The sequence below is a fragment of the Balearica regulorum genome, chromosome 1 (assembly GCF_011004875.1).
Source record: "Balearica regulorum gibbericeps isolate bBalReg1 chromosome 1, bBalReg1.pri, whole genome shotgun sequence".
In the NCBI taxonomy this organism is placed as follows: domain Eukaryota; kingdom Metazoa; phylum Chordata; class Aves; order Gruiformes; family Gruidae; genus Balearica; species Balearica regulorum.
Genome location: NC_046184.1, coordinates 148,003,064 through 148,015,716, shown reverse-complemented (window position 1 = coordinate 148,015,716; position 12,653 = coordinate 148,003,064). Strand labels below are relative to the sequence as shown.

The following is a 12,653-nucleotide window of genomic DNA, read 5'->3' as shown; positions in this document are numbered from 1 at the left end:
CTATGATGGATTATGTTTCAATGTCCACTACTGTTCGTTCTCCCTATTTTAACCTGAGCCTCTTGCCAGAAAGCTGCAGCAGGTTCTTCCACCTTTATTTGACAAAGCAACATATTAAACCTGTATCGAACAAAGGGGCTCATTAGTGTGGAAGGTGTAGCAAACGGTGATATGAAGCTATGAATATGTAGTGGATAAAAATCACTGGTGCTTGCTGAGTTATGTGGTCTAAACATGAAAAAACATAAAGAAAGGAAGAAGACAAGTGAAACAATGAACTGTTAAAAGTGGAAATGGAACGACTTAAAAACCCTTGCCAGTTTAGTATTACAGTGACAACATTGCATACTGAAGCAGAATGGGACAAGTGAAAAAAAAAAAAAAGATCATATATATAAAGGGCGTGCATGTGGGTAAGTGGTACCAAGCAGTACTGGGTTTTTGCTCAGCTTTATGCAAATGTAGAGACACTTCTTTATCTAATCTTTACCCTCTGATCTTTCTAAGCCTCTACTCACTGCACAAAAAATAGCAATGGGTCTTAGGAGTGCATCACTCCCCTGCACAGCTCAATACCAAAAGGCTCCTTCACCACCAGCCACCGCCACAGCCTCCACTTCCCAAGCCGAGTTAACTGAACCCTGCTTATTTATTGCTTAGATCAAAGTAATGAGCAAGCGTATCTCTGGATCAATCAACTGATCTCTATAACCTACAAGACTGTGCTTTTAGAAAGATCAAAGACCAATGAAGCATAGCTGAAAATTAACTATTACGTTAACTGAATTTCCAGGAGGAAACCCTCCCACCCACCCTCCTGCTATGTGGTTCAGAAGCATTTTTGATCCTGTGGTAAACACGTCTATTGCCATCAGCCTATCCGGCTCACTGCAACCTCTCCTTCTCATCACGCCACTTGCATGCCTACATGGCAGGATGGCTCTACCCTGAGAAGCAGCAGCAGCTCCTCATCGAATTTTGCTCCCCCTGTACCACTCCTGGTTGCATACAGAGAGGGGCTCTCCCCACCAGACAGGTTGGCTGCCCAGCCAGGAGTGGAGCCACCACACTGGGATCCTCACTTACTGCTAGGGTTGGTAAGGGGCGAATGATGCCCTTCGTTCACACGTGTGCATCTCCTCTGAGGCAAGGGGTTACACACGTGTGAAGGACCAAGCTTGTCCACCAGTGCTTGGTGAATAAGGGAAGCCACTGTCCCAGGATCAACCCAGGACAGCAAGAGGGAGCTTCCCCCGCGGCGAAGCCTTGCTTCTCCACCTGGACAGAACCAGCACTGGTGAAGAATAGTCATCATTACACAGCTGCTTTTCAGAGTACACACATACTTGGAAAAAACCCAAAGATTTCTCCCATTCATTATTCCCAAGCAATACCCCAGGCTTTCATGACCCTCCCGGGCAACACCTGATTTGTTCACCCAGCCCATGTGGCAAGCTTTAAAGAGCAAAATCCCTCCACAGCTGCTTCCTCTCCCAAAGGATGGGTTTCCACAAGCAGCTCCTTGTACGTGCGGAGTTACTAGCCCAACCTTTACTGACAAAGCCAAAATTAACCGCTAATTTTTAAGAGGCACACTGCTTGCAATTAGCCTGCTCCCGGAATAAAACAGAATTAAGAGTATTGGCTTGAAAATGCAGTAGTCAAGTTTAGTTTAAAACGAACGCCATGCAATTAATGACTCACTAAGAGGAAGCAAAAATAGTAAACTGGCAAGTTTGGCGTGGGACTGCTCTAGAGTTAAGGGCTTCTTACACAGAACTGAAATGTGTTATTTGGGGGGTGGGAACAAAGGTGACAGAAAAAAAAAGCAGGGGAGATTGGCTGGAGTTCCTTTGCAAACTAGCTACTAGGCAATGCTGCTATAACCCTACGAAAGCAGCCAGCTGTGGTGTAAGACATACCTCATTAGTAGTTAGCTTGTCCTGGGGTGTCTGTGGGGACATGGTGGGTGTCGGCTGGCTGGAGGATGGGGAGGAGGAGGTGGAGGAAGTGGAGGAGGAATGGCTTTGCTGTAAGAGATCTGGCAAGAGGTGAATGCGACCGGCAAAGCCATTGCTCTCATGATGGCTGGCACGCTTTTTGTCAACTGTACTCTGTAGAAAAAACAGGCACACTTGTCTTGCTCAAGTGCTGCTTAAAGGTCTATATCCCTAACAACCTCTCTCCTTCTCTCCCTCGCTCTCTTCCTACCTTTTAACATTTATTTATTTATATTTGTTTAAAAAAAAATAAGCTGATAATTCATGCCTTGATGCCTGGATGGAAAGGGACAGTGGGCAGAGCTACTATAATTCAGCGAATTCCCACCTCTTCTGTCAGTCAAAAGCTTAGTTCGTGTGGTTGACTTGCACAGCCAGTTCCGCTAATTAACAAAAGAGTAACTGCGCCGGTAAGTCTTCCACCACAACGCGGACAAGCACATTTTTGGGGGTGGGGGGGAGGATTTCTTCCCCTATTGTTTTGTTTAAAACTAACTTAAATCCTATACAGATACAAGCTTAGACTGTCTGGTGAATGCCTTCAGCTAACTATTTAAAACAATAAGCATGAAATCTTAATTTTCAAACCAGAGGGCTCAATTAAGAAATTGGCATTCAGTTGTGAAATTCAGAAATGTGATTACCGGGGAAACTCCTATAAGCTAGCATGCTCATTAACACACGAGCTCATTTAAAAGCTAGGAATCATCATCTTTCAGAGGCACAAGAATGCAGTATTTTCAGAATCAAAGGCAACAACACAGTGTGCTAGCTCTGTCCACATTCTCTGCCTCACCACCTATTTTGCTTCTCTGTTCCCCCCATACTAACTGTTACATGAATTTGGATGTACGTGTGTGTGTGTGTTATCTAGGTGGTCTGTATGCCCTCAACTACAGGTTCAAAACAATTTAAAAAAAAAAAACTCTGAATGCTCCCCGCCAGTCTCCCTCCCAGCCCCACTCCTGAGAGCCACCCTATAGTAAAACTAAACTAATTTCTTGCTCCAGGTACTTGCTCCACACACCTGCAGCTTTTCTACCCTTCTCTCCCACAGACTTTGAGGTACTCTGCACGGTGCTGCCATGGGTGTCACTGGAAAGCATGCAAAACAGTAGCAAGGGGTGAAGGACTACTCTTCGCTTTGCATGCATCAAACACCTTGCTCATCTGAAATTCACTACAGCTGTGTCTTGATAATACGAACAACAAATATAATGTAGAAACAGCATGGGTGAATGAGCGAGTGGGTTAATGAGCACAGAAAAGGTGCAGCACTGCACAGGGCAGGAAACGCAATACCTGTCGGACAATTAAGGTGCCCTCCTTAGAAGGAGTCAAGGCAGGTTCACTCTCCACATCGTCATGGACAATCATGGTTTTCACTGACTCTGTTTCACCATTGCTCAAGTTCAATGTTGACCTATTTGCCAGACAAGAAATAACTGGAGTGAGATAATAGCACTTGTGCCCTAGCTTTCGCTGCCCCACACCAAGGTACACTCAAAATTAATTTATATTGTGACCAGAGTGGAATATTTATATAACCTGCCAAGAAAACTCTAAAAAAAAAAAAAAAAGTCAGGAGTTTGTTAAACACCACTTCTTGTTTTATAACAAACCAAGAGAGAAGAGGGAAAGGACATAATTTATAGAAGCCTACTTTTTGAAAAGATTACCCTCAGTGTTTGAAAGTGTGAACATACAAGGCTAGTATGTCTTACCCATAGATTATTTGTCGTAAACTGAAAGAACTTAACAAGCCAAAATACCCAACATTCTTTTTCTTCAACCCCCTGAAAGGGAAAACAGAAGCAAAAAACTGTTAGAAGAACTAACACTGCTCGGACATCATCTGGTCCAGAAGTAGATTCATCTGCTCCCTCTTGTTCCATATCATCATCTTCCTCATCCGTCGTCCCTGACTCCTCACTTGAGGATGAATAATCTGTTACTTTATGTGGAGGTCGCACATCCTCTACCGCTCGCAATTCCTTTGCCAATGCAGTTAAATCCTGATGGGAGAGAGAGGAAAAAACTGATGTTGCAAGGAAGAGAGGAGAAGAGTTTGCAAGACAACCCCACTGGATTACTGCCCGACTTCGCTCACTTCCCACTGCTGTGTTTCAATAGCCCCAGCTGTATTGTTTCCTTTGATTCGTTCATTCCTGATAGTTACCAAAAGTCACTTTCTGATAAAGCACCAAAAGAGTCAACATAAGGAGGTCTTGCCATATTATAGAAAAATGTGCATAGTCTGAATCCAAACTATCCTGATTATGACTTCAGTTTATCCTATTATACCATATGAAGGACACATACAAGCACCCGGACCCACTCTCACACAGAGGTTGACCGTCACAGTTCATTTTCCTAAACTTTGCAGGTTAATAGCATCCACCACAAGAAATCTAGGCAGCAAGGTAGCAGAAAGATCATAAGACTTATTGAGCCACCGAAGGCACAGTCGTAGAGAGCCAACCTCCTTGAAACCTTTTGCTCCATTTCCAGTTGCATGGATCCATGCTACGGAGTTCACCTGAGAGGTCAGATTCATCAGCACCAGCTCAGTTGCACACGACCGTCAAACAGTATGGGACATAAGCCGCTTTTTTGGAGTGTGGGCAAACCAGGTTTGCAGTCAGTGCAATCTGTTCTTAATTGTGTAGCTTTGCTTTATTTAGCTGAATACAGTTTGTGGCAAATATACACATACAATATATGTGTATATACAATATTGTGTATATACAATATATACACATTATACTATCAGAAGTGAAGGACCAACCTCTACGTTTCTTTAAGAAAGCAGCTTTAACTGACAGATTTGGGAGCTAGTGCAGTATCATAATGGCAAGAGAAAAAGTTTTAAGGAAAGTTGGAAATATTGTGAAAACTCACTGTGATCTCCCGCATACAACTGGACATAGAGCTGTAATCAACTCTAAACAGCAGTCAGATAAAGGAAATGTTATAAATCTTTCACAGAAAGTAGCAACAATTTAAGGTCTTACCACTTCTCCCTGCACCATTCAGCCCAACATTGGCACATTCAGGTCAAATGCATGATCATTGGTCCAGCCCCAGGAAGGAAGCACAGGATTGAAAGAGACAAAGGCAAAGGTTAGGAAGGAAGAAGACCAGAGAGCAGAAATCAATTCCAGAGCAGAGCAGATTCTAATGTTTAAAGTACTGTGACGTGTGCAGGCAATTGCAGAGCCCAGGACATGCTTCCATGCCCACAGGTACAAACGCAACTCAAGCTGAAGTTCACCCCCAATGGCATCACAAATGGAAGCTCACACCGTACTTTTTGTGGGCCTACCTGAAAGAGAAGGGGGACAGGGGAAAGCGGATGCAACTTACAGCAGGCTTGATAGGTCTGAAGACTTCCTTCTTCTCTTCAGGCTTTTTAGGTGCACTTTCATGACGCTGGGATGGAGAACCCTCTGATTTGGATGATGCTGCATGTGTCAAGACCCCAAAAGGAACACAGAACAAAACAGATTAAGCAGGGAGCTAAAATATGTTTTCTTACTTCACTCTGGAGTGGGGAAGCGAGGTGAGAAGGCTATCAGGCGGTGCCTGAGAGCAAGATATAAGTTTCACTGGTTCACTATTACATTGTCCCTGAAGAGCTATACAGAAAAACATCATAAGCCGTGATCTGTGTCTGCCGCAGCTGACCTATGACTGAAGCCAAAGTAAACTGTCACACAGTTGTAAATCAAAGAGGGTAACTCAAGCGTGGCCACAAGCTGGAAAACCTGCACCAGCATCCAACGTACCACAGCTGAGACCTATCTGTAGCCACCCCTTCAGCAGCCACCAAGGTGACAGGCAGCAAGCATCGAAAGATACCCTTGCACACAGGAGGAAGGGAGCTATAAGAGCACAGAGACAGGGCTGTTTGCACATGGGAAAATGCAGCAGTGACTGAATGGGAGTCAGAGAACACTGAAACACTTTCATGATAGCTTCTACAGCCACCGTCTTTCCCAAGCAAGGACATACAGCCAAGGGGGGTACTGGAAGCTAACCCAGCTTTGATACCGCACGCTCAAAGGTCTTTCCCAGTGATGGTTATCATCCTTCATTACTGAGTATTGCACAACTGAATAAATTTAGAAACACGACGTTACGAAGGGTGGGGGAAGGACTTACATCTCATCCGAAACCGCTCTCCAGACCCGCTCTGAGACCCAGGGTGGGAGCCAGGCTGTGAGCCTGAGTTGCTTGAACCTGAAGAACTGCCACTGCCTGGCCTTGGTACGAGCTTCTCCACCCTTTCCCACAGCAGACGAGGCTCTATATTGCTGTATCAGGGGAGGGAGGAAAGTCTTTGTCACGCACTTCAGTTTCAGATTCCCATTTCTAAACTCAAACATCACTCTTCCTCAGTGTTTTGCTAATAACTTATCTGAAAGAGCACTTAACACTCAACTGAGGGCATCAGGGGTGCTTCACAATGCAAGCAGTGCCTCCCTTTGAAATACCTATTACCTTATTTAGGATGGTTAAAAAAAAAGAAGTTTAGCTGTGTGTAAGCTATTATTTTTATTTGCAACTGGCTACCTGCCATTCTTACCTATATAACCTAAAGTACACAGTTCTCAGCCTGCAGGCAGCAGGTCCGAAATTGGCTCGGAAGTGCCCTGGCCACCCAAGCACAAGCCAAAAAGCCAGCACTGCCTGTCCCTCTCAAAATACCCTTACCCCTGTCCAGTGAGCCAATGCCAGGGTGGCCTGTCCACTCCTCTCCCCCTTCCTGACTTCAGATGCTCTGTGTCACAGTTCATGGATACTTCTCCCTCTCTTAAATTCTGGTTCTGGCCAAGAGGCCAGAAGGTTTCTGAGAGCAATTTGATTCAGATGTTACAAACACTTCTGCTGCCAGTAATCCCCACAAGTACGCCCAAGATGACCTGTTGCACCAAAAGGCAAGATGTTCATGAATGGCCGTGTTTTTCCAGTAATCTTCACAATATTTGGAAATTATTGCAAAAGTTACAGGGCAGGCAACTCAAAGGAGAAGAGGGAAGAAGAGATTTTGTTTGTTGGCACACGTGATACACCATGGGAAATTAACATTAATCATTACTGAAAAGGGATCCAAATTCATCTTCCTTTCATATCCAACAGACAATGCCAAAAGCTCTCTGAAAATGCCTGGCTTTCCCTGAGCGGTTTTCTTCCAATGCAGGAAAGGCAAGGACATGTAGGCTTACAAACCTCGTGGAGTTTCTTTGACCTGCTTGGTTATTTTGCTGCCCACTGCCCTGCAGTGGAGAATCACGGCGGGACAGGACTGGTGATCGGGACGTTGTTCTCACAGGTACCTTGGGAGAAGAAAGGTTGTGTTAAAGCCATGAAGAGGAGAGAGAAGAGGAAGATTAAACCTCTTCTGCTACAGAATATATTCTTAAGATTTTAACAACACTTATTCTTAGTCCAACAACCAAAAGCAATAAACAAACACCCACAAAACCAAGAGCCTTAGTTGGGATGCTGTTCAGATTTGGAAGAGAACTCAAAGTTTAGTCTTAACATTAAGTAGTGTTTAATAGTTACCACACGAACACATACACACCCCACTACCTTCCAACTACTGAGACATTTAAAAAGAATATGGCATTTTGACTGAAGCAGGGGAGGCACAAAGCAATTTGCTGAAACAGCATGAGAATTAGGAGAATAAGCTCAGGGGAACCAAACAAATGCCCGGGAATGGATCAGCAGAAGGCAAAGACTGGTGGGGGAGCAAGAATATACTCAGAAGAAGCAAATCCCAGTGGATGGGAGGGGGGTGAAAGGAGGAGAGGAGGAGGAAATATATTGAATGTTTCCTTTTTGTTCAGTTCCATCTCAATTTTAAATATGGGTATGATTCATAGTTTGGGTTGATAACAGATGAAGAGGAAAATCAACTCTGAGCAATAACCTCAGGGATATTTTAAATTCTTTCCTGAATATGGTAATGATTTGTTAACTTTGCATAATAAATTGTGTCTCTGAAATAGCTACATTCTATAAATAATTGCCAATTTTATATGAAGCTTCAATATTGTACTTAAGGTTGATTACCATTAACCCATTGACTGAACACCTACATTATGATCTGCCTTCCAAAATGTTACCAGTGCTGGCACAAGGGCACGGTCTTCCCAGTGCCTAGAGTATCACATCCTTAAAAAAATAATAATTATTAATAAAAATAAATAGCACACATCTGTCTTTCTACTCCTTACCCTTGGAGGCACCTCGTCACTGTCTGATCTAGCCCAAGCCTTTTGGGTGGGGTCGGGTACCTCCGACTTAGAGTCAGAACTCTGATTTAGCACTTCACTGCGTGAAGGTGGATATGGGTCCTGGGAACGAAGATGGTGATGAGCAAATTTGGGAGAAGGGTCACTGAAGGAATGGGATCGCGAGACAGGGGAAACATTGTTCTTGAGAGATGCCAGATGGGACCACTGTACCTTACAAGAAAACAAAACATAAAACATTCAATGCGCTCAGTATAACTGGCTTTCCAATTAACACAGAATAAAGGCAGGTGGGGCGGGCAGAGACAAATTGGTTATGGCATTAGGTAAGCGTGGGGTGGAATCAATGCACTTAAAAGCAAGGCAAGCGCCCAAAGAACGTAACAGACTGAAAATACAGCACATACGCATTTTTTTGTGAGATACTCTCTCCACATACACATACACTGGTGCCCAAAAGCAAAGGCAACCTAATATCTGCACCGTGAGCCCGAGTCCAAAGGCCACTCAAGACAGAAGTTGCCTGCTGTTCCCCGGTCTTCAGTGGGCTTTGGTCAGGTCTCACGGCAGCACTAGTGGGTTGGGAAATTTGAAGTGGATATTCAATTGAAGAAATGTACAAAATTAAAAACTGCTGTAAAGTGTGCAAACCGACAGACATTTACGTTACCTAATAAATTTAGGAACTAGATACAGTTCCAAACTTTTGGAGAAAGACCATAACACAAAAGCCTTTATTCCTTTACAGTCATTGCAATATATATAAAAAACCCATAATATATATTGTATATAGTATACATATGTACAATGCATATTATACTTACACCATATATGTACCATGTACTGTACATATATACATATTTATACACAAAGTAAGCACACACATACATGCACACATATTCAATTACACATACTAAGAAAGCACAACAGTGACTCCAGAGTTAGAACTCCGTTGGAATTTCCATTGAAATCCATATTGACCCTTCAACCTACTCCATCCTTGTGCATAAACCGGCATTTCAGAGTTAATTTCTGAAACTGAGGAGGAGAAAGGTCATAACTGAGGAACACACTGTTTTCACACCTAATAAATAAGCAAAACTTTGCTTTCAACCCCAGTTTCAGTAGGCTGGTTGTATTTGGTTTTATATGATTATTATTTCCTCAATTTTCATACACACAGCTGTTGAAGAGCCTGATTATCCTTAATATGAGTGGAAGACACAGACTTTAAAAGTAACTGGCACAGAGAGCATGAAGATACAAGTCCAATATTTTGAAATAGTCACAGAGGTTTGAATAAAAGCCAGGAATTAATGAGTAAGAGATGAAGTTCTGTCCTGATTTCTCCCACTCTCCCGTCTGCTCAAATTCTCCTGTTGCCCAAAAGACTTGCAATACCTAGTCACAATCAGGGATGTTTTTAGCTTGCACTGTCATCAACAGACTTAATTTGGAAGAAAATTCTGCACGGAAATGGAGGAACCGAATGCAGAAATACACTGTTTAATTTAGCATATCTAAATCACTTGGAATTTACGGGCTCTCTCTAAGTTTCAGGTAAAGGTTGCTTTTTAAATTCATGCTGTAATTCCTATGAGATACAGATACCAAGATCAGGAGGGCCTTCATAAGAAAACAACAGAATGATGGCAGCCACGCAGCTCAGTGGTTTCAACCTCTTTTTGATTTTCCAGGAGTGGTACAGAGCAATATTTAGCAACTGCAAGCCTACTGACAACAAACTTGCTTTTCTTAGTCATGTTTTGTACATCTTTGAAGCAGTGCTTATACTATTAAAAACCACTTGTTTAGTTAGCTTTCTCCGCAAGAATTAAAAAAACTAAGCCAGCTCACTTCTTTCCTGAGCATACTCTTTGGTAGTAAATATCTTGCACAGATCAAATTCTGAATTGTAAAAGTGTACTGCAACTGCCACCACTGTTTAGCCCACCATTCCTCTATGGCACAGATAATAACAGAATGCAATAGCTCTAATCTAGTTCTAACATTAAAAAAAACCCCCACACCAAAACCACAAACCAATCAGTTTATCAACAAAATAAGCAAAAAACAGGCAAAAAGCAAATCTACTGAATAAACTTCTTTGTGTAACAGTGCTGCCCTTTACATAAGACTTTCTATATGCCAAGATCTGCAAAACTGAATGGAACATGTCGGGACTTCTGCATTTCCTCCAGGCTCACTGAGATTTTCCTGGGCACTTACCTGGGGCTCCATTGGCCTCTGCAGGGCAGGCTGAGCAGGTTCTGAGTTTCCATTGGAAAAGGACTCTGATCTGGAAGGCACTGGTGGCTCCAACACTTTGCCCATCTGCTTAGACTGTGCTTCAGGGGAGCCTTGATTAGTTTTTCTAAATCTCTCCTCCACCTAAGCCAAAATAAATGAAGGTTAAGCCTGGAGTCAATAAAGCCAATTACAGTAGAAATATGAAGGTGACTACCACCTTTCCTTTACCATAAAGAATCCAAATACATTTGGGGCTTGGCATGATTTTTTCCCTACTGCTTTCACCAGCAATGCAAAACACAGGGTGAACTGCACCAAAGTGGCAAGTAAGCTAATATGGAAAATCCATACTTGGAAAGAGGTTACAGCAGGCAGGAAGATGTGAAGTGATATGATGAAAGACCATTATGAGGCTTCTTTCTGCCTAGACTACTTACAGAATTTTCCTCAGTATTTTTCTCACAGACAATACAAAGGATATATGAGAACGGAAACAACTTTAGAATATAAATGTACATTTACCATTGCCATCCCCTACTGCAGTTACCCATCTTACTCAATCAATGTTATTTGATCATCTGCTCTCCTGTGCTCTCTTTGGCAGTGCAAGAAGAGACAGGATATGTTTCTCTATCTGGTAATACTGGAGGCTGTTCAGCTTTAGGTACAAAACTGTAGGACTGGTCATCCTTGCTCTTATCAGGCTGCAGAGAACTGCCCCAGCAGCTGGTTTCTGGTTCTCGGGAACATGTAGAAGTGATCGTACACTAACCTAGAGAGCTTTTCAAGGGGAAGACTAAATCAGAAAGTGCTCAGTCCTCAAAAGAGCATCAAGTGAGGTCCCAAGCAGAAATGTTGCCTCTTCCAAGGCCACGGCATTGCGAACAAAGCAAGTGGTACGAAGGGGAAGAGATGGAGGGAGACTCCAGGCAGAAAGGAAATACCCTCTCATTTCCTAAGATGGTCTGTAGCTGGAATCAGAGCAGTGTGTGTGTTTCTGCCGCTGAGGAACCCTGAACTCCCAGTACTTTATCAAAGCATCAAAGAAAGATCAAACTGGCAGCTTGGGCTGATTTCATTTGTTGAGATGCTGCTCACAAGATTTGCTTTAACCCTTGCCTGGAGCATAAAACCAGTATTGGGGTGATTTCCTAATTGTTCCCTAGCAGTGATGGTCTGGAGAGGCTGGCTGTTCATATACCCATGTCAGAAGACAGAGGCAAGTTTCCAGGACTCCTTAGATAGGATGCTTTACAAACCCAACCTGCCTCTGCTTTCCAGAATTTGAAGACAGTAATAGTTTGCCTGTGGGAACGAGCAGACAAGCTTCTGCCAGGTCTACACAAAATACACCATGTCTAGGGAAATACAACCATAATGGAGGCGAGCATCTTCACCATACAATCATTTTCACCACTGTGTTCAACTTCACAGAGCCATCCTTTAAAGTTTAAAAAACAGGCCAGACTCCTTGTTATGAATAGAACAAGGAAAAGCCCCAAGTCTTTCTGTCTGAAGGAAAAGGCTTTCATGTCTCTAGTTGTAGATGATAGGCGGTTTCCTCCACAAAGCACAAAAACTGCACGAGCCACAAGTCCTTAAAAGCAGGCAAGAGGTGGGAAGGAGACAACCAGTTTATCCCTGGACAGAAACAGGCCTTGTTCCAGTCATCTGAACGTCTGGACCAGAAAACGTTTTAAGCCTCATTTCTTGCTTTAATCTCCCTCTCTGTTTCCCAGAGCCAGTCTTAGAAGTCCTTTTCCTTACGTCCCCATTGCCATTAGAATGGCAAACCCCCCCCCCCCCCCCCAAAACACCTTAATCCCCATTAGACTTTGCCAGAACAGGAAAGTTAGCCCACTTTCACTTGTCATCCTGATGGTCAGCATCTCCGTAGCTGGAGACTTTCTCTGGAGAGCAGTATACCTGGAAGTATGAGGCACAGAATACTCGCTCCAACTCCAATGTCCAGAATGACATTAGAGCTAATGCCTTCTTTTAAGATTAACTGGTGTTGCTCCCACTGCCAGGCACCGAGATATCATGGCTATACTTCTACCACACGTACAGAGCAATCTCTGGGAAGATCTGACTACTAACACAATTTTTCTGTGCCTTCACTTTATTCCTTCTAGCT

At 43.3% G+C, this 12,653-nt stretch overlaps 1 protein-coding gene across 11 annotated transcripts in view; it reads right to left on the bottom strand.

The window, feature by feature from the left end:
* Window positions 1-12,653, bottom strand: part of MAP4K4 (mitogen-activated protein kinase kinase kinase kinase 4) — a 168,233-nt gene that overhangs the window by 22,024 nt on the left and 133,556 nt on the right. For 3 of the 11 annotated variants that reach the window (XM_075738316.1, XM_075738309.1, XM_075738330.1), the window contains 8 exons: window positions 10,496-10,657; window positions 8,249-8,479; window positions 7,233-7,339; window positions 6,165-6,316; window positions 5,367-5,464; window positions 3,840-4,015; window positions 3,303-3,423; window positions 1,923-2,114 (listed from right to left, as the gene is read on the bottom strand). In XM_075738316.1, coding sequence (XP_075594431.1) covers window positions 1,923-2,114; window positions 3,303-3,423; window positions 3,840-4,015; window positions 5,367-5,464; window positions 6,165-6,316; window positions 7,233-7,339; window positions 8,249-8,479; window positions 10,496-10,657 — 1,239 coding nt within the window. The remainder of the gene's footprint in view (window positions 1-1,922; window positions 2,115-3,302; window positions 3,424-3,839; window positions 4,016-5,366; window positions 5,465-6,164; window positions 6,317-7,232; window positions 7,340-8,248; window positions 8,480-10,495; window positions 10,658-12,653) is intronic. The other 8 variants (XM_075738356.1, XM_075738390.1, XM_075738349.1 and 5 more) reach the window with 5 other exon arrangements.